We start from the raw sequence: 20,273 nt of genomic DNA, 5'->3' as shown, positions 1-20,273 counted from the left end.
ATGTCATGGATTATAGATGTTAGCAATGTCTGATAGTTTTCAGTTAAAGCCTTCTCTAAGTGCTTGTTTGCTTTGAGATACAGTGCCATGTGTGGCTAGTGATGAGGGGTAGGAAGGTCACTGGTGTCAGAAGGAAAGGGTACTTCAGGTTACAGATACAGAACTCTTTTTTTTTTTTTTCAATTTAAAAATGTGAGCTGACAATTTTAAAGTTTTAAACAACATTGTAGAAAACTCCTGAATATAAAATTCTCTTTTGATAATGTCTAGAAAAATGGTGCTGTATCACGATCTGCTGGTTGGTGTTTAATTAATCAGCGGGCCACTAACAGTCTGTACATCCTGCAGTGAGTGAGGCAGATTCAAAACTATGGCTGAATCGGCATTCAATACAGAACATCTATGTTATTTAATAAGTTTTGTTTTACAGGGACCAGAGGGAAAACTGGGTCCCCAAGGGAACAGAGGTCGGCACGGAAAGAAAGTAAGGACCTTGTTCGTCACCACTTTTTCAAGACTGTTTGTCAACAGTGAAACAGTGCAGAGCAGCAAGACAGTCCAAGGCCCTTTGGCATTCAAGTGGTTAGAGAACTACAGAATTGCTTAGTTTAGACTGTCCAAATGATCATGATTTTGGTTCACTAACTCTTAAGTTATTACACCCAGCAGCGAGACAAATGTTCTGTTATATGTTTGTTTTCTTCCTCAGTGACAGTTGAACAGAATAGATGCTGCCTACTGTCAAAAGAGATGAATGCTAGCGTCATATTATAACGGCGGTCTCCATCCTGCCTTTTTGTCAGTGTTGCTGTTTGTTATCTGCACATTACATTTTGAATCTTTCCAGGGAGAAAGGGGCCCTCCGGGCGTAGCTGGTGAGATTGGCTCTCGAGGAGACATCGGCCAGCCAGGCGAGGCAGGGCTGAAAGGTGCCAGGGGAACTCGAGGCACACCTGTTAGTTCCCATTCTTTCTGTCTTTCCTCTTATACTGTCCAGTCCCAGAATCAGATGAAAACGTCTGTAAAGGGAAAAGCAATCGTATTCGTGTTTATGTGTAGAAAACTGTGAAAGTGTGCGTGATTGTGTGCCATCTGGCAAACTTTAAAGCTCGAAGGCAACGAAGTGACTACGGCATCCTCACTGTGTTTTGTTTTCTTAAGTTGTTCAGAATGCATCAGATTTTATTATAATAGTTTATGTGTAGAAGCAACCATATTATAATTAGTGCCCTAAACACAGAGTCAGTTAGATTGATATAGAAACATGTAATCTTAGAATTATTCTTCAGTACATAATGAAATATAGTCTCGTTTTTGAGAAGTGTGTCTGAAATACAGCCATTTACTAAGACAAAAAGTTACATCTCATTTTATTCTTTAATGTTAACACTTTAAAAAAAGCAACAAGGCCTGGGAAAGGGCAAGACAAGAGGGGGGAAAAACCAAGAGGAAGGCATTTTTACTCTTTACAGAGAAAGACAGCTTCCTTCTAGGCAGAGCCACTTAAGACTATTTTGTGATAGCTGTAAAGAAAGGATTTATATCCCTGTCTTAAAACAACTCTGGTAACAAAATTCAGTTGCACGTGTGTGTTTGAAGCGAAGGTTGTATTTGTCTGAACCAGAGAAAAGTATCAAGACAAAAGCACCCAGACTGATTCACTGCCTTATTTTATGAGCATTTTCTGTTTTGCATCTAGGGACAACCTGGCGTCATGGGGATCGAGGGACAACCAGGACTGGCAGGATACCCTGTGAGTCTTCACTTGTCCGTTTATGCAAAGTAGAATTAATAAGTTGTTTAGATACCTTTTGTGCAGAGAAAAACTTTGGGTCTCTTAAAGTAAAGTACATAGCTTGAAGTATAAAGAGCTGTTTCTGGTTTATCCATCTGACTTGATTGTACTTGAATTTTTTATATTTTCATTACTCAATTATGCAACAAACAAAAAAATAAGAGGGCATAACATTTACAAATACTTCACAAATGACAGCCAGAAGTGAAATTTAACACGTTGGAGTCTACAATCTAACTTTAAACGGCAAACATCACTGCCTGGTCAGTGCCAACAATGTTGCCTTTAAATTGCATAGCTTGAATAGTGTACCTCAAATTCATTTAGTCCCTTTTTCAGAATGTGCCTGTGCGTGTATTTAAAGCCTTTTTAGAATTGTCATACTTGACTCAGGTTGCAGAGTGATTTCTGAGTCTGTGCCGAAACACAACTCCTTAGTTGATAGAAAAAAAGAGCTTCTGTACAAGGAATTTAGTTTATATCAAAGAGTTCCGATTACCATGACAGCCTTTACAAGACAACTCATGTTTCTCAGAGAAACATGCTGCAGCTAGTCAGTGGAAGTAATGTGGTTTTGTTATATACAACAATGAGCTTCCTTCATTATTCTTTTTCTTTTCTTTTTTTTTTTAGGGTCACCCTGGCAAGCCCGGGCCCATCGGACCACCAGGGCCAAAAGGTGAAAAGGTAATGTGATACCTGAACTAGTGGAAATATTTCCATGCTTTGATTGGTAGGTGGATGCAAAGTGCTTCAATGTAGTCTCTGATTGCAAAATCTTGTTTGCATCCATGTATGTGTGATTGCCTGTTTTTGTTACATTCCAGGGTTACCCAGGCGAGGACAATAAGACCCCAGGACCACCAGGGCCCTTAGGTGAACCAGTAGGTCTTGCTTTCCTTTAAACTCTCCTTTCTGAACACTCCTCGCTCTGTTTAACCCAAGCCATTTAAATACCAGATTGACACTGGAAGTAACGGCTAATCCTGAACAAGTCCTGATTGTACCGGCAAATACGCTCATTGTTTGTCTGACCAGATTGATAATAATGTATCATTGTTGTTTTTTTCTGAAATCTGTCATGCACATGGATCCGATTATCAACATGTGTGTCCAGACTGAGCATTTACAGAAAAAAACGTTTATCAAGGGTTTTTACACTCCAGGCTAAAGTGAAAGCTGAGCTTTGATTGTGTTCTTTCCTGAGCCACAATAAAATAAAGGTCTCATCACACAACTGTTATGAACACAAAGGTTCCATTGTTAAAACTAGAACAGGCTTCATTGTGAATCTGTCCAAAACAGTTTTACTTTTGACAAGACCTAGACTGTCTGTGATTCACCCTAAGTTACCCCAACAATTCTGTATGCTTCACAAGAATAACAATGGCCAAGAAAACAAAGTCATATCAAAAGAGGATCAGGACAAATCAAAGAGTCTTAACAGCTTGGGCAAGCTTACAGTAATACAGTACGGTGGTAATTATGTACTTTGAGACACATTTCCCAGCAGTGAGACAGGCCTACACTGCCTACAGTCAGGGTTACTGTCTGTCTGCCCTGATATAGATAGCAAACTGCCATGTGCATAGTGTTGGATTCTCAAGTTGGCACAGAATTGCAGTACATAATGCGAGCAATACAATGACATCCTCAGTGTTTTTTGTACCTCCAGCCAAGACTGGCTGAATGCAAGGCTCAAAGGCCACATCTGTAAATTATGTTTCATGTGTGTTGACTTGAGAAGTGACTGTCATTAAGTTGCTGAGCAGCTGTGTAGGTAAAGGGAAGACATGCATATACAGTAGATGTGTTCATGTGTGTGCATTTGTGTCTACACAGGGGCCTCTAGGAGAACGAGGAGAACGTGGAGAGCCAGGGGATGAAGGCTATCAGGTAGACAAAAGCGTTAAATTCACATGAGACACATCACACAGTCAGGGCGCTTATCTTCTTGATCATTGTTCACGCTCCTGATGCTCTATTGAAACATTGCTTGGCTCAGATAAGGGCGGACCACACAGGTTGGAGAGGATTACCAAATTCCCAACATTAAGGCGGAGAAAATCTGATGATGTTGTTACTTCATGCCTTTCAGTATATGGACTCTTTGTTATCAAAAACAACACACACAAGCACACGTTCACTGTGTAACCAAGTTTGTATTTGGGTTGTTTAATTTTGAGAAGCTGGCATTCATGTGTCTTTAAACAGACCTATAAGTACCCTTTTTTAGGGAAAATGAATTGACCTTGCGGAAATATAGAGGTACACTTGTTTGCTGCGTAAATATTTTAACTGTGTTGTGTCTCGGTACATATTAGTTATACTGTACTTCAATAGAACCGCTGGGTAGCAGTTGCACTACTTTTGTAAGTGCAGTTCCATGAAGAATCATAATAATCCTTGATCCATTTCAGTCTCCAGCTGAGGGTTAAAAACTAAATACTTATTTTGGCAGTTGTGACATCATTCCTCAAACTGATATTAAATACCTCAAAAGGTCACTCTTGGCTTTGGTTGCAGTTCTTTCGGGTGGATAATTTATGGCTCCTGTTTAGTAAGAGCCACCTGTTGCCTGTGTTAATCGTATACATAAAAACCTGGCTTACAAACCAGTGTATGTTGTTTTGATCGCATGGAGCCTGAAATTGTGTCATTTACTGTATGTGGAGACGGGGTTCTGATAATATACACACAATAACATGACATTGGGTATAATGCTCTTCCTTTAGTAAAAACCAGGACAATGACATGTATGTCATTTGTCTAAAAAGACAAAGATCTCGTAGACATATCAGGGCTGATAAGGCTTAAGAGTTGAAGAGAAGAGTATAACTATACATTGAAATGTTGTTGTAGGGCCATATTGGTACCGCTGGATCTCGTGGGGCTGTTGGACCACAAGGCCCACCGGTGAGTCAGATCTCTGTTTTGCAGTAGCTACAGTATGTAACAATGGTACTTGGTGGCTTTTTGCATCTCTTTTGCTACATGCATGGTTTTGTATTAGTGGAGCACCTATAAACTATAAACAGTGATGTAAAATGATTGGAAGTGTTGGAAAGAGCAAATCAACACATTGACCATTACAGTTTAGAGGCTACATATGTGTAATATGTAAATGTGACAAGAGAGTGGAGTAAATCTAAAGGTTTTACGTCCAAAGAGTATAAATGGACTTCGTACTGCTTGATACTAATTGTTTGATTAGAAACTTGTAATTCCTCATGTTTTGTGTATCTGTGTGTTTGTCTTTTTTCTTGCATTGTGCAGGGATCACCAGGCTTTCCTGGAGAACCAGGTCCAAAAGGAGAAATAGGCGCTCCGGTGAGTCTGAGCAAATACTATTAGCAAAGCAAGCGTATTTTTTTTTTTCACTCGTGCCAATAAAATAGAGTATAATAAGTAATTAAATCTGCTCTCTGCTTTGTAAATGTTCTATTTCTTCCAACACCGTAGTTGAAAAGAAAACCTGCTTCTATTTGTCTTGATGAATGAGACCAACTACAGAAATTGGATTAAATCATTGTTCAGGTTGCCACATGAGTATGCTAGTGCAACAGTTGTGAGCTGTTTGTCTTTTGGGCCTCTCCTCTATGCTTATTGATTTCGGCTCAGTTATGATGGAATTTTAGTTAAAAGAGAACGAACTAAATTCTTCTTTGCTCACAGTATCAGAAACCAGTTGGAAGAAAAAGGCTTTGCACTACAGAATGAGATTTGGGCAGCAACTAGAAAAATACAACTTTTCATGGCAAACATAAAGTACAGTTCTTCTACTGTAACTCTTTATTGTTGACATTTATCAAAGATATGTTGCTTTTGTTCTTTGATCCTTGAATACTGAAGACATCTTTTAGTGAAACATGTTTTCCTGAACTTACAGGTTACAGGCTTTTTCAGCTGTCACGTTCTTGTGCGTCCTTAGACTTGTCTTGGGTCTTCTCATTACATAACTCAATTTCCCCTGTGAAGCAGTTTGAACCTTCTTGATGAGGTTCCATATAACCTTTGAATAGTGAAGCATCACAGGTTTCCAGATATCACTGATGTTCCTCCACATGTGAAACAGCTTGTATGGAAGAGTGATTATATAACCAGTTGATGTACTATGGGAGCACTCTGTTAATTTATTCTGCTTGGCTTGAGTTCAGACTGAGATTATGCTGTGAATTCACATGCAACATGTGTAGCCATCTGTTTAAAAACACTGATAACGTAGCAGTCTGCCAGGAAACACTGGAAACGTTTGGGATCTGCAGTATGGCTGTTTCAGATTAACTGCTTTGGTAAAGCATTCCTTGAAGGACATCTCTTGGATTGTGCATAAATACCTATCGACCCTCGATAGATTTAAATGTGTTTGGTTGTTATGGCTTTGGAGCATGTATTTATGTATGTATTTAAGAAATTTTAGGTTTTATTCCATGTGTTTCACCAAACCTTTAAACATCTCAATGTCATGTAACCGAATACCATTTGAGTTGTTGCATTTACCGTTAACAGATGTGTACATTTCTTTGACTGTCTGGACCAAGTAAAGAATAGACACAGTTCTCAATGTGTGTTGTGTTGGACTGTGTCTTTAACATTTTAGTTGGAGCAGAGTGTGATACATATGCTTTTGTGTTTTTGTGAATGCTCATGCATGTTTTATCTTTTATGTGTGTCTTGTTTTTTAGGGTGCAGCAGGAAAGAAAGGAGCAAGGGGTCTAACTGGAGCTCCTGGCACTGAAGTGAGTATTGCATCATCTCGGCCAAATGAGAGAAACAACAGCTTCAATATAGCTTAAAGCTACGAACTTTTCTGTTTTTAAATTCTGTGGAATGACGGTGTAGTTGCCATGAGCTGAGTACAATCAGCATCGCCCAAATATTTCATCCTTACAAATCAATCACCTCTGCTGCAAATAAATGGAGAGACAACAGAGCAAGTAGATTCATGCAGCTTAAAAATATATATTACTTCTATGCATTACTATTCAACAGTATTTTATTTAGCATTAGCAGATAAACTGTTAAAGTAACATGATCGGCAATTATCACAAAAGCTGGTGTGTCACCTCAAGAAAATACATTTTAAAAAAGGGACACATTTTAAGAATAGTCAAAACAGAAGGCATACTCAAATTGGGCTCAGATCTATCAAAATCTGGTCATACTGATTTAAGTTGATCTTAGTGCAGAGTGCAAATGATTGGTTTTAAGAAATACAAGAAAGCCAGGGTGTTTTTTTTGCCCCTGTTGCAGATTGATAATGAGGTGCAGCCAGACCATTCTCCACTGCTGACACAGTACTGAGAGGCCTGGCTATGCAAGACTATATGTAAAGTAATGGGTGTTCAGAGCAAACGGGGCTGTAATGATATTGTGCACCAATTGTACCACATATAAACTGAGCAAACATCAATAAGCATAAGGTTTGAATACATTTGAAGTAGTCAAACTGAACTTTCTTTAAATGTTAAAAAGTGCAGCAATATAATATATGGTAATACACCTTAACCTGTAGGTCAGGAGTAGGATCACTAAATTACACCTGGCCTGGCTGTGACAAAAGTGATGCAGTGATGTTATGTCTGTAAGTGCTCGTCAGCCTGAGACTGAGCTGGAGTGACATTGTCATTTTCCAGGGTCCAACTGGTTTCCCTGGACTTGTCGGAATGAAAGGTTACCCAGGACCGGATGGTCTCCCAGGACTGACTGGTTTACCAGGATTACCAGGAAAACAAGGACGACAGGTAGTCTGTGACATATCATATAAACAGCAATGTTTAACTAAATAGAACTGTTTCCTTGATGATTGAACCTTGGCCCGCTTGAGCGCAATTCACATTATAGCAAATGCTAACAAGGTTTAAGAAGTAAGTCAGCTGATTTGCTTGCCCTTTCTAAGCAATTGTGTATTTGTTAAATACATAAAAGGCAAAAGGCGTTCATGCTCAGCACCATAAATGTAGGGCACATGAGGAGTCAGAAGGTTTACTTGCATAACTGCACTGTCAAGAGGATGTTTCCTTTACTGTGCATAGCGTTAAATCTCCATAGCAGACTTGCGGTGTGTATTGGAAGGATTTAGGAAAGCAATGTAGCAACGCAATGGTCTACAAGTGGACTGATGAAATAGGGTCAGTATAATCAACTGAAGACAGTCATTTCTTTGGCCTTAGCACCTTCAGACAAGAGAGTACCTGAGGGCGCACCAACTAAATCTCATTGTACATTCACTCATCGTGCCAACCTGTGCTACATTATCCATTTAAGACAGGTATTTTATTTGACTGTGCCTGAATATATTTGAGGCCAAGTACAAGTAATCATTAAATACAGTTTTTGATTTGATTGGCTTGTTCTATTTGCGACACAGTGGGTTTGTTTCAATAAATGTGCTGCCAGAGTGGATTGTGATTTCATGCATGAAATGTCTGTCTTTTCGAGCCAAGTATTGGAAAGTCTTTCTGTCTGTCTTTCATTTACCAAATGTGTAAAAGTCTAGTAAGTCTAATTTTGAAAACCTGTGTTTAAGTCTCATAACAGTCAAACTGTGCTTCTGCTCCTAAATCACCTAAAACGCACAAATTGTAATTTATAGAATGTGGCCTCATTTCATTCACAGAGACCTTCTCGTATGTGTTAAATGTTTTTGCAGATACCAAATTTTGTTGAGCCTGCTGCGTCGATGGCCCCTTTGTTTTCAGGGCACTCTTTAACTGAAACGGGGCTTTTCAGAAACCACCCAGGCTTGTCTTAGCAGGAGAGATCAGCAGGACATTTTTCAGTTTCTCATTGCATGCTTCTGTAGTAGGAAAAAAAAAAAGCAGCTGGCAGGTCTCACAGTCCCTGCAGGATAATCTTCATCCTCTTTATCCTTGATTGTCATTCTTCCTATAATAATGATCATCTTCTAAATCATTCTTTTCCTAATTTTGACAGTATAATATTAGTGAGCAACAGGAAAGAAATGCAGCGGAGATCATCCCCTGAAATCAAACTTACAAGTTTCCAACAGCATCTGCGTAATCAGACTGTTGTTTTGTCATTCAAGTATTTGTCTAGTGTTTTTACTGGAGGCTCCTGTTTCTAGGTCAGCCATTCAAAAGAAGAAACATGTACATTTGATAGCATAGGGAACCCCTGATAAACACTAGTTCATATCAACAAGCCAAAGTTCTTTTTTTTTTTTTTTTCCATTTTGGGGGTCAGTTGTGTCAGGCTGTGCTGTATACAGACACAATCAGCCAAACTGTGCCCCGCTGCACCTCACAGACTAGAAAAACTGTTGAACTGAAGCACTAATGAACCTCGACTAATTTTGTGATATGCACATTATATTTCCTGTAACATTTTTAGGATAAAAGTGCCCTGCCAGTTCACCAGCTTTTCACCAGTTTAAAGAAACAACAGCTGGAAACGTTCGGTTTGCATTAGCAGTAACTTAACACAGCTTTGTACAAACAGGGACTCATGAGTTGAACTAATTCTCCCCATGTTTTGTAAATAACACAGTGTTTCTGTTGCTGTATTATACACAGACTTTGGTAGGAAGTAATGTTTTGAACTGGAGATGAAATACTTTTAACATCATGAAGACATGATGTCAAAAAGAGCTTATAACATGTAAATCAGATTTATTCTGAAACTATGTACCCTGTACCCCGCTACTCAAATTCCTACTTCAGCAGCAATATATCAGCAGGGAAGAAGGTACAAACAGTAACTCAGACCTTCATGTCAGCACGTTTTGGCAAGTTAGAATGCGGTTTTTGATTATTCTTATGTGTATATTTATTATAAACCAGATGTGTATGAAATTCGAGACAGGGTATGATATCTCATATCAGTTTAACAGGCCTCTTTTTACCTGTCATTGATTCTACCATCTGTTTTTAGGTTAACTTCTGCAGTGTTGTGTATGTACATGTCTGCATGCAGCAGCCCTGCTCAAAATGTTGGAATCCTGTTAATAAGAGGTCAACAGCAACTTTGAAAATAAATATTGATGATCCCGACCATGTATTCGGGCTTCTGAGCAGCTCAGTGCTCCTATGTGTGTAGTGCTTAATCACATCCCTGTATGTGTGAGAGACCGTGTGTTAGAGTTAAATGGGTCAGTCTGTGTGATCTTACTAAGCTTCTAGACAGTGGCTTTGTCTTACGCAAGACTTCCTCTGCACCTGCAGGTTGTGGGTTTGACCCAGTAAAACTACAGTGGTGTAATTCCAGCCTGATTTCTGACTTACCCGCTGTCCTCACAGTGTTCGAGGAACAGAAGCTGTATGTGTCACGACAACCCACTCAGTCTGTTATTCTAATATCACTTGCTTCCTTCTGCCTCAGCACACTGCCGATGAAGCAGGAAACCGCTGTAGTCTGCAACGTGAGATAGAAACTCGGTGACAGGCAGTCAGTTTAATGGGTGCACTTGAGGAATACACTGTCAAGAACAGCTATATCTATAAAACAAATTTAGCAATGTGTTTTCAGTGTGTATTGAAATACATGCTAAAATTAAAACACAAAAGAATTAATTTGATGTTTTACCATGCAGTATATATACTGTAGCTTGCCTTTTTTCCCCATAGAATTGTGCAGCACAAACGCATACAGTTATTCATCATTCAGCAAATTACCCCTGTCTGTTTTCCAAAATTCATGTACAGATTTATATTTTGCTTTTCTTTTTAACAGACCGTACTGCTGGTTTTGCATTACATGATATAGGGTGCCACTGACTGTTGCTGCTAGAGGCTCCCACATCAGAAGTTTTAACATCAGCTGTTTAAGAATACCTTTCAATGTTAACCTTAAAATGTGGATTTTGTCATTGCTACATGAAATGATGAAATTCACTAAATGAATAGAGCACTGTATTGTTTTTGTCTTGTGCACTCACTCAAGGATGCACACACAGTAGCCCCACATTCCAAATTGCATACTGCAGCTACCCTTAAAAAATATGCACTGTTGCGTGCAGTATGCTTGCAATTGGGGCATCTTTATTCATCATACTATTGCACCTTTAGCTTTGACTTCTGTATCATTCATGCTTAATTAAACTTTATAGCTTACTATATAGTTTAGTAGTGTTAATATTGGTATGCACTTTAAAAATAATTTCATGCTATTCTGCAGCTCAACGTTCCAAAGAGTTTAAAAAATCCGCTTTGCCAGTTCTCTATGAGGAAGAAATAAGTTTCACACATTATTCTCAGGCTTCAAGGATACAACCTTTGCTCATGAGAAAACCTGGCAACAGCATGCTTCTGCTTTAGGTCACAATCTATTAAACAAATTCTATTTAGAAAAAAAGCTATTTTGATACAACCATACTCTTAGTTTCATAGTTGTATTTGACATTGGAACATATTTTTTGTTGTGTGTGTGCAGGGTCAGAGAGGCTTGGTGGGAAATGAGGGACCCATTGGACGTCCAGGGGCAAGGGGAGAAGTTGGACTTCCTGGACCACTTGGAGAAAGAGGACCACCTGGTCAGAAGGTGAAAATGATAACAGTGATAAAGACCTAGCTTATTCTAACTTCATGCAGTGTGTCTTGACAGACGAAAGCGCCTCTGGCAAAAGAGCATTTTTTTGTAGGTTCAACTGATTTTCTTAATTCCCAAACTTTGTTGGCTCAGGGGGAACCTGGCCTGCCAGGGGACAGGGGAGTCTCTGGCATCAAAGGCATGGAGGGGGCTACAGGTGACCAAGGCAGGAAAGGTGACCTAGGAACTAAAGGACAAGCAGTGAGTACATATAAGCATTTGAAATTTAAAGCAAAAGTCGATGTTAAAATAGGAATCGTTTTTTTGTCCCTATCCTGAAATAGATGTTTAGCGATGTGATTGATGTGGAAATCTTCCTTTCTATATAATGTTTTGGGTGAAACCTATTCCACCCATTTTATCTCTGATATTTACCTAACTTATTTTATCCTTACATTCCTACATTTTTTTTTTTTTTTTTGATCACAGTCATTCAAATCTTATGTCTTTTACACATTCATGTTTTTTTGGAATTATTAAAATCATAACAGTAGAGGTCACTGCATTGCTCTCCTTGAATTATTACCATCCCTAGGAATGTTCTTGTTAAAATAGGATTTGGAAAGCTTATATACATTATTTAATGCCTCTCTATATATAGCTTGAGGGGCCTATGCATTTAATCTGTGGTGGGGTTAAAATATGTGTGTCTGACACTTTTCCACCCTGAGTGGAGTAACAAATTATCTGGGCGAGACCAGGAATGGAAACATTCCGCCTGGTAAGGCCAAGTTATGTAAGATCCTCACACTCCAGAGAGCTGAAAAAGAGGTGCTCCACTTTACTTATGTAACTCCTCAAAGAAGAAGAAAAAAGAAACAACATTCATTCCCTGGCTCTCCCCTCCCTTCACTAGTTATCTCCATTGACGCTCATGAAACAGAGAGGCGACTCGGGCCCTTGGGTCAGATCCCTTTACACTTTTTAGTGAATAGAGTTTCTCAGCCAAAATCGCCGGTTTGAAAGTGGAGCTGTCTAAAGGATGTGAATGACTGGCTGTGCAAACACAATGTCTGCCACCCTGAACGGCAGACATTGCTCAGACACAGTATAGGGTGCAGATATCCATCCCCACAGAGTGTATGTCTAGGAGGGTTTGTGGATACGTGTTGGGGCTACTGTTGATCCAGACGTAAAGCCTTCTGTGTGTCCCAGTGCTTTTGAAAGGGTCAAGGAGAGTTTTTAGGTTCATCATCCTGTGTCCCTGTTGTGTCTGGAGTTGTTAATGTTTAAATGGGATGGAAAAATCATGAAATCACACAACCACATACACACAAACACTTCACTCATTATTCTTATATGATAAACATGCTCAATTTGAAAATGGCAAGGGCTTTTGTTGCTATGATGTGAATATGTTTTCTGTTTGTAGGGGGAGTCTGGAGATCTGGGAATGGTTGGTTTACAGGGCTTTCCAGGGCCAAGGGTAAGGAACTAAATAATTAACCAATATTTAGAGTGTATGATAAAATATATTGAAAGACAAGGTGAGGAAATAAGTCCCAGCATACTGACAGGCCACCTTTTCTTTCAAACAGGGGCCAAATGGTGATTTAGGATTGAGAGGCTTTCCTGGCCCTAGAGGCCCTATGGGTGCTCTGGTAAGTTTAATAAAAAACTGAAATATTCATTGGTAGGCACTTGCTTTATTCCAATGTACTGCTGGTAGTCAAAGCTTGACAGTGCAATAAATTTAAGAAATATGTGCAACAGTTTCTTCTACCTAGCTCTGTTAGTGCATAATAAGACAGAGGGCAAGTAATAAATTGCTCAGGACACCTTAAAGCCTTTTGAGATGTACGTTTTGCAACTAACTTTTGTGCATTGTCACTGTTGAGAAGATGTAACATCAAACATTCCTATTTATCTTCAATCTCCTTGTTGGTTTTAGGGATTCGCTGGACCTGTAGGCCCTGAGGGAACAATGGGCCCTATGGGAAAACCTGTAGGTTTCTCTTAATACGTGTGTGAATTATATAATGACAAGGCAAACATTACAGGACAATGATCTGTAATCTTTGACATGTGCTTTGGCTTCTAATAAAGCTACTTTATTTACTGACCATGTGCTAATACAAGTGAGCAGTTAATACAGAGTAGGAAACGACGTGTGAGATGTCTTTACATTTTTATTTTTCTTTTCCACAGGGGCTACGGGGTCCAAAAGGAAATAATGGGGAAATGGTAAGATGTAGTTCACAACTGTAGTCCAAAATTGAAAGGCTAGTTAGGATAATCACAGGGATTTCAAGTGTGTGTGATTCCAGGCCAATATACTGTATGATTGTGCATGTAAAAAAAACACAGACTGTAGATAAGGAACTGTGCTGAAAGAATACATGAATGCAAGCTGGTGTTAAATACAAGTGTTGTTTATATGACTGTCAGAAAGTGACAGTAGATCGCTGTAGTTGAGTCACGGTGACTGTCGCTTGCTATGACGCCTTACAGCACTCTCAAACCCGCTTGTGTAAACACTGTTGAGGAAATGCCTTGTCAGAATGTTAGCATGGCAAACCACAGTACAATCCGCACAGTCTTTTCTATATCTGGTTCCACTCTGTAATGTAAACTGTTGCTAGATTCTCAGCTTAGCTTAAATCCATCTGCAATTTTCACTATCACACACAGAGACTGTGTACACGATGGGCCCTTCATTTTAGCCTCTCTCTCAAACATTGTGTCAAATATGTGCACATGCACATATGTATGGACAAGAAATCAACCTGAATTCTCACCAACGAACTTAATATAGTCCAGCTGCCCCCAGGAACTACTGCAAAACAGTATTATGTCCCTCATCAGCCAGAGGGGGCAGTGGGGGATCACATATATAAAATGATACAACTGCTGCTCTGCACAGCATCACTGAAAAGGGTGATGGAGGAAAATGAATCATTTGTCTGTACCTCCTTTTCAAAGAGCGATGTGTCAGATGGTGACTCTGGTTAAGTAATGTGTTGCTAAAAAAAGCAGAAATTGCTTTATATTTCCACTACAACAACATTGAGAACATGTCAGTCTTATATCCACCTTTAAAAACAAAACTTGTTTGTCATATCACATAAGGGAGAGAAGCCAAGCCAGGTCAGATTTGACATTAATAATTATGGATTCCAGCAGATTAAATTAGAAGTGTTCAAATAAAACCTGAAGACTTGCGGTGCACAGTTTCTATTTTCTTTGAGCTGAATCTCTGATGAATGTGTAACCATTACTGGTGCCAGCTGGTGCTGATGGAACTGAATAGCTGTGTGCTTGTACAGGACATCCTGTCTGACACTTCATTCTGTCACTAGGAACATCTTCTGTACTACAATGAGAACACAATGAGTACACAACTGTTTGTTCATTTCTGATCCAGCCTGCACAGAACTGGCCCAGGCACAAAAGCCAGTTAGTAAGAAAAGTGTGGACTTGGTGTCCCAGCAGGCAACACAATAATTCACCGTAATGAAAAATTGCAAAATGCAAAGAAATTAGTAAAAAAATACCAACTTTGTAAGTTACTTCTCCTTCCCACTTACTATTGCACATATGCCGAGGCAGAGACAACTCCTATGTGATGTAATGTTAAAGAAATTCAACTTGCAAGTTGCTCTTTAAGTCCCATTCTGTTCACTGTGATGCTTTACTTGAAGTTTCAATGCACAATATGTTGCATGCTCTCAGCTAACAATGTGTAGTAATCATTTAGGATGTCGTAGTTATCACATCGCTTAGAGCAGTAAAGTCTTTGCCAAGACAAAAAAAGTCTTTGCTGCTGCATCCTTGAAGCCCTTTTAACACATATTTTCTGTCCTATGCTTTTAGGGACCCCAAGGACCACAGGGAAGTCCAGGGCCTAGAGTAAGTATAAACTTCACTATTACATTTGAGCGTTATGTGTACCGTATTAGTGTAACAGTCGACCCGAGTATGTTTCTTATCATGAATAATTATGGGTGAGATTCATTAAAGTTCAGCCCAGTGTGAGCAGATTTTTACATTTTCACAAGATATACAATGATTTTCTCCTGATGTTGTTACATAACTTATCAAAGTCCAAGACTAAAAGACTATTTGTAATTCACTTGGTCAGCCAGGATACGGCAGTTCAGTGGTTGCACACTCAAACCAATTCATACCCAATAGACCAGAATGCTGAAACACTGCAACAGCAATGGGATTTTTTCACTTTGTCACTCATTTCGTCTTTTTCTTTCTCCCACCCCAGGGACCCCCTGGTGCTCCTGGTCCATCAGTAAGTCTTTGGTGTCAATCATGTAGACAGCATAGGTCCTGTTCCTACATAAAATGCAGAGGGTTTGGACATAGACATGTAGAGTGCTTGACTAATTTATTAAAACACATACCTCACCCTGTTATGTCGTTATCTCATTCTGGTTGAGGAGTAGCTACATAACATCTTTCCTCTTTCCTTAAACCTAAAATGTGGGCCTTTTCCATGCTTCAGTAGACTTTTCAGAGAAAATACAGTCTGTTTCTCTGACAGCAGCCAGGATATGATAGAGCCAGGGCAGATGTGTATTTCCTGTCTTACTGTAGATGAGCCAACAAATCATCCCTTTCGGTGATAAGAAAGAACAGTTGTGATTTTGCTCAGTAGCACTGCCAAAATGGATCTTTGATTGTTCTTTTTTGGCCCTTTCTCACTCTTATTTGTCGTGACTTGTGGATAATGTGTAGCTCATTACTCTCTGAATAACCTTTCTGTGTTTGAACAATTTTAAGATCCCAGAAAAATGGCTACAGTATGTCAGATGCCTTTTATGTTTACACACATTAAGTGATAACTGTGGTGTTTATATTGAGTGGAATGTGTTTTTCTTCCCCCTCCTGGAGTCAGGAATGTGACAGTTTATTGGTGCAAGACTTATTACTGCTTTTCTATGGTATTAGAGTGTACTCTGATTCTATTAAAGTTTTCTCTGTCAACTGAATGTATTGAAACAGCCATGTTTTCTATAACCAGTGGACAAAACTACTGATTAAAATCTTTCAGTTTAATAATGAACAAGGCTCTGAATCCGTTATGGTTTTCATTCAGCTGGCTATGTTGATTTTGTATCCGCAGAGGCAGATATATGATGACATGGCAGTCCACAGTTTATCTGACTCCAATGCTGCCCTCAGGACAGAGGTAAAGCACTTAATATGGACGGATGGATGGATGGATAAACTATGGATAAGCACATACGTTGGTAGATAGATGGTTGCAATGTGCCTGACTGTGTTGAAGGTGCTCACTGCCATACACTATTTTAGAGTTTTAGAGCTGACTGTGTTTTTTTGTTTTTTTTTACCAACCTTAACTAGAGTTTCCAGAACATGGAGATGAGCCTGCCAGACCAGAATACAGAGATACTTAAGACCCTCCGTTACCTGAGCAGTGTGATTGAAAGCATCAAGAAACCTCTTGGCACAAGGGAGAACCCAGCTCGCGTTTGTAAAGACCTGCTGGACTGTCAGCAGAAGCTCAAAGATGGTGAGTTCAGTTGCCTATATACAGAAGGGACGGGATAACTAAATGATGTCGTAAATGGTCTCACTCTTTCTGTTCTGTCTTTGAACGGCGACTTTTTAGGTTGGTTCTGGGTTGATCCAAACCTGGGCTGTACCTCTGATGCCTTCAAAGTATTCTGCAACTTTACTGCAGGGGGACAGACGTGTTTACATCCAGTGGCATCTAATAAGGTAACACTGAAGTTGTAAAAATGTGTTGCATCAACGTTCTAGGTGTTACATATTAGGTGATGTTTGTACTGATGGGCACCAAAACCCCGTATCAAATGGGCCATCAAAATGAATTTTTGTAGGACAGAGGACTGATAAGCTGACATATCCCCTCTGTCAGTACTGGAGGCATTAGGGGGAATAGATTTCAGAGATCAATTAATCTCATGTTAAACCAGGTATGGTATGCATGATACCAGGCTAGAGCCCACACAGGTAGCTACATTGTATAACTGAGCCGAGGTTAACGATTCAGAATAACCAGTAGTCAGCTTGTTGTTAAGCTAATGGGCATGTTCCCAAATTCTGTCTGAAATGGTCAAAGCATCATCTGTCATTAAGAAATTCAGAGCGCTTCACAGCTGCATACTAAATATACTGTAAAGAAGAAACAAGTCCTGCTTTCAGTGTTTTACTTAATAGTAAAGTTTGAAAGAAAGGAATTAATATAAAGCAATGTTAATTCTGATCTTCATTTGTTTTATTTTATTGATGAGCAATATATTAATTATACCCATTCCTGGGTGTTGGAAGAAACACTATTAAAGCTGACACTTTTAAACACAGACTTTAAAAGAATCAAGCTTTAATTTAGATTACTTTAGAACCTTAACTTGCAAAAGCACCAGTTTGAATTTTCCCATCCCCTTAATTCCAGAGACATTGTGTGACGCTGTATCAGAGTAAGTCTTTGTCCCACTGTGGTCAAGAAGGCAGTTATCACAGTACACACTGTCTGTCCTCTCTCCCCCTCAGATGGTGTTTGGTGCAGGTAAAGTCCAAATGAAGTTTCTCCACCTACTGAGCACTGAGGCCAGCCAAAGCATCACACTCCACTGTCTAAGTGACCCACCCTACGGCACCACAGACAGCTTCAGCTCCACCGGACCCTCACACCAAGACAACACCAGGCTTCGGTTTCGTGGCTGGAACAAACAGATATTTGAGAAAGACACACTACTTGAACCACATGTGCTACAAGATGATTGCAAGGTAATTAGCAGAACAGATGTCTCATCTGGACATCCTGACCGTATGGTCTCCATGAAACAAGACGAAATAACTACCTGGCATGGCTTTTTAAACCTTTATCTTTTTTTAATGGCTGTTTGATGCAGTCATGACTACTTTGTGTGAAAGTTTGTAAGAGAAAATCACTGGAGGATTTGTTGTTAAAACCTGCACAGCATTCTGTGACTTCATGGGTCTGTTCTGAGCATTTGAGCTGCCATTTTTATTTGATTAGTTGGTAAGTTGTCAGATATTAAATGAACAGTCAACTATTTTAATGATCAGTTAATCAGTTTGAGTTATTAGAAAGAAATTTAGATGTTCTTTGATTTCTTAAATTTAAACTCTTTTTTGATTTCTGACAGAAAATCAAATATCATTGTTTTGTGAACAGAACAAAACATTGAGGACATCATCTTGGGTTTTGGGAAACACTAATAAACATTTTTAACTATTTCTTGGAATTTTATAGACCGAGCAGCTAATCAATTAATCAAGAATATAACTGACAGTCAACAGGGAAAATCGCCATAAAGCCCTAATGGAAATTAACATTATAGCAGAGAATTATGTGACTAATACCTTAAATCTTTATGTTCAGATAAACTCTGGATCACTTTTGCTTAAATGAAAATGGAGTTTTTAAAACAGAATCTGAACTTTTTTTTCATAGTAATTAAATGTCTGGACAATGAACTACTGGACTTAAACTTCTCTCTTTTCCCTTCCTATCCTGTTTTCAGATCCCAGATGGCAGCTGGCACCAGTCACGTTTCCTCTTCCATACTCAGGACAGTCGTCAGTTGCCTATTGTAGAGATACAGGACCTTCCCACTTCACAGCTCAACAGTCAGCGACACATAGAAATCAGTCCAGTCTGCTTCCTCTGACACCAACGTCACCGTCCTGTAATCCACTCACATAAACCACTTAAGTCCACAGACGTTTAAAAAAGGCTTCCTACCAAAGAGATGGTTGCACAGCAAGCCGCAGCAAGCGTCCATGACGGTTTGTTGTGTTTGCTGGAGAGCGCTAACGGGACTTTATGAGAGTAACAAATGCCCTGTGTCCAATCGCTGGCAGACCTACATAGAGGACCTCAGTCTCTGTGGAACATCAGGGCCAAGAAGGCCAAAGGAGAACAGTGTATGCCAATATTTATCAAATAAATGTGTAAAGTTTGTTTTGTTTAATTTTCACTCAAACGGTGCTTAGGTCTGCTGCACATGGACCCACACAGAAGCAGGGCTCACGTTGCAGCCTGTCCAAACCCCAAGTCTCACACCTCCCTTCCATCCCTTCACCCCAAACACACCATCCTAATGAGCAGAGGCCCAACCGAAGGATCGTGCCAGGCCTCTGCTCAGGGCACTGTCAAACTAAAGGTTTATATGAGTGCAATAGCATGTGGATTATGTGTGACTGCTTTAAATATTTCATTTTCCAACCAGAGGCTATATTTTACATTGTTTCATGATATTTTTTGTCTTTGGTCCTGCCCAGTCGGACCCGTACATCTTGACAGATGGTGCTCTACCTCTACCCGCTTATTTGCTTTGTAGGATAGTTGCTAATGTCAAGTTAGTCATTTTTGCCTTTTCGTTGTATGTACCGGTTACATCAAGATTTGTTATATTGTTTAAGTACTTATGTTGATTCGGTCATTTCTAATTTATGAACCATTTGTTTTGATATCCTACATATTTTTGTAGCTTTTCCTTCTATGTGGTAGGTTCCTCAGGGGAAACCTATCAGTGGTGCTGCAACAAAGAATGAGTCATCAGTGACATTTCCTGTGTATATATTGACAGCATACTGTATGTTTATTTATAACCTTTTATTGTTTTTTGTTCACATTACTGTACCGCAGTAAGTTATACTCTCAGAGAACTATTTGGTCAACCACAACTCAGTCTAAAGAAGTATTTATGTTTAAAGGTGTGATTGTGCGCTCACACTTGTGACTGTATGTTTATCATACTGCTTTCTCAGTTCATTCTGAAGTGGTTCGGTGGACTGGCAGCTACAGTAGGCCAGAGTCAAACAACACAGAAAACGATGATACTCTTAACTTATATTACCTTTAACTTGTAATTACGTAAGTCTGTGGAGGATAAAGTTGGAAACAAATGTGTAAATAATAAATAATTTTACAAACAAATAAATGGAACATTTTATCCACAAA

At 39.3% G+C, this 20,273-nt stretch overlaps 1 protein-coding gene across 1 annotated transcript in view; it reads left to right on the top strand.

The window, feature by feature from the left end:
• The window catches only part of col24a1 (collagen type XXIV alpha 1 chain), a 96,695-nt gene extending 76,422 nt beyond the window's left edge, over nucleotides 1–20,273 (top strand). The window contains exons 38-60 of the mRNA XM_008299596.1: nucleotides 431–484; nucleotides 848–955; nucleotides 1,700–1,753; nucleotides 2,429–2,482; nucleotides 2,623–2,679; nucleotides 3,638–3,691; nucleotides 4,658–4,711; nucleotides 5,072–5,125; nucleotides 6,481–6,534; nucleotides 7,432–7,539; nucleotides 11,186–11,293; nucleotides 11,435–11,542; nucleotides 12,714–12,767; nucleotides 12,880–12,942; nucleotides 13,233–13,286; nucleotides 13,490–13,525; nucleotides 15,155–15,190; nucleotides 15,558–15,584; nucleotides 16,419–16,484; nucleotides 16,661–16,829; nucleotides 16,929–17,038; nucleotides 17,834–18,070; nucleotides 18,832–20,273. Coding sequence (XP_008297818.1) covers nucleotides 431–484; nucleotides 848–955; nucleotides 1,700–1,753; nucleotides 2,429–2,482; nucleotides 2,623–2,679; nucleotides 3,638–3,691; nucleotides 4,658–4,711; nucleotides 5,072–5,125; nucleotides 6,481–6,534; nucleotides 7,432–7,539; nucleotides 11,186–11,293; nucleotides 11,435–11,542; nucleotides 12,714–12,767; nucleotides 12,880–12,942; nucleotides 13,233–13,286; nucleotides 13,490–13,525; nucleotides 15,155–15,190; nucleotides 15,558–15,584; nucleotides 16,419–16,484; nucleotides 16,661–16,829; nucleotides 16,929–17,038; nucleotides 17,834–18,070; nucleotides 18,832–18,978 — 1,866 coding nt within the window. The 3' untranslated portion in view covers nucleotides 18,979–20,273. The remainder of the gene's footprint in view (nucleotides 1–430; nucleotides 485–847; nucleotides 956–1,699; nucleotides 1,754–2,428; nucleotides 2,483–2,622; nucleotides 2,680–3,637; nucleotides 3,692–4,657; nucleotides 4,712–5,071; nucleotides 5,126–6,480; nucleotides 6,535–7,431; nucleotides 7,540–11,185; nucleotides 11,294–11,434; nucleotides 11,543–12,713; nucleotides 12,768–12,879; nucleotides 12,943–13,232; nucleotides 13,287–13,489; nucleotides 13,526–15,154; nucleotides 15,191–15,557; nucleotides 15,585–16,418; nucleotides 16,485–16,660; nucleotides 16,830–16,928; nucleotides 17,039–17,833; nucleotides 18,071–18,831) is intronic.

This window comes from Stegastes partitus, unplaced genomic scaffold (assembly GCF_000690725.1).
Source record: "Stegastes partitus isolate 25-593 unplaced genomic scaffold, Stegastes_partitus-1.0.2 Scaffold31, whole genome shotgun sequence".
NCBI classification, from domain to species: Eukaryota; Metazoa; Chordata; class Actinopteri; family Pomacentridae; genus Stegastes; species Stegastes partitus.
Note: the sequence above shows the minus strand (reverse complement) of the source record. Positions and strands in the feature narration are given on the sequence as shown.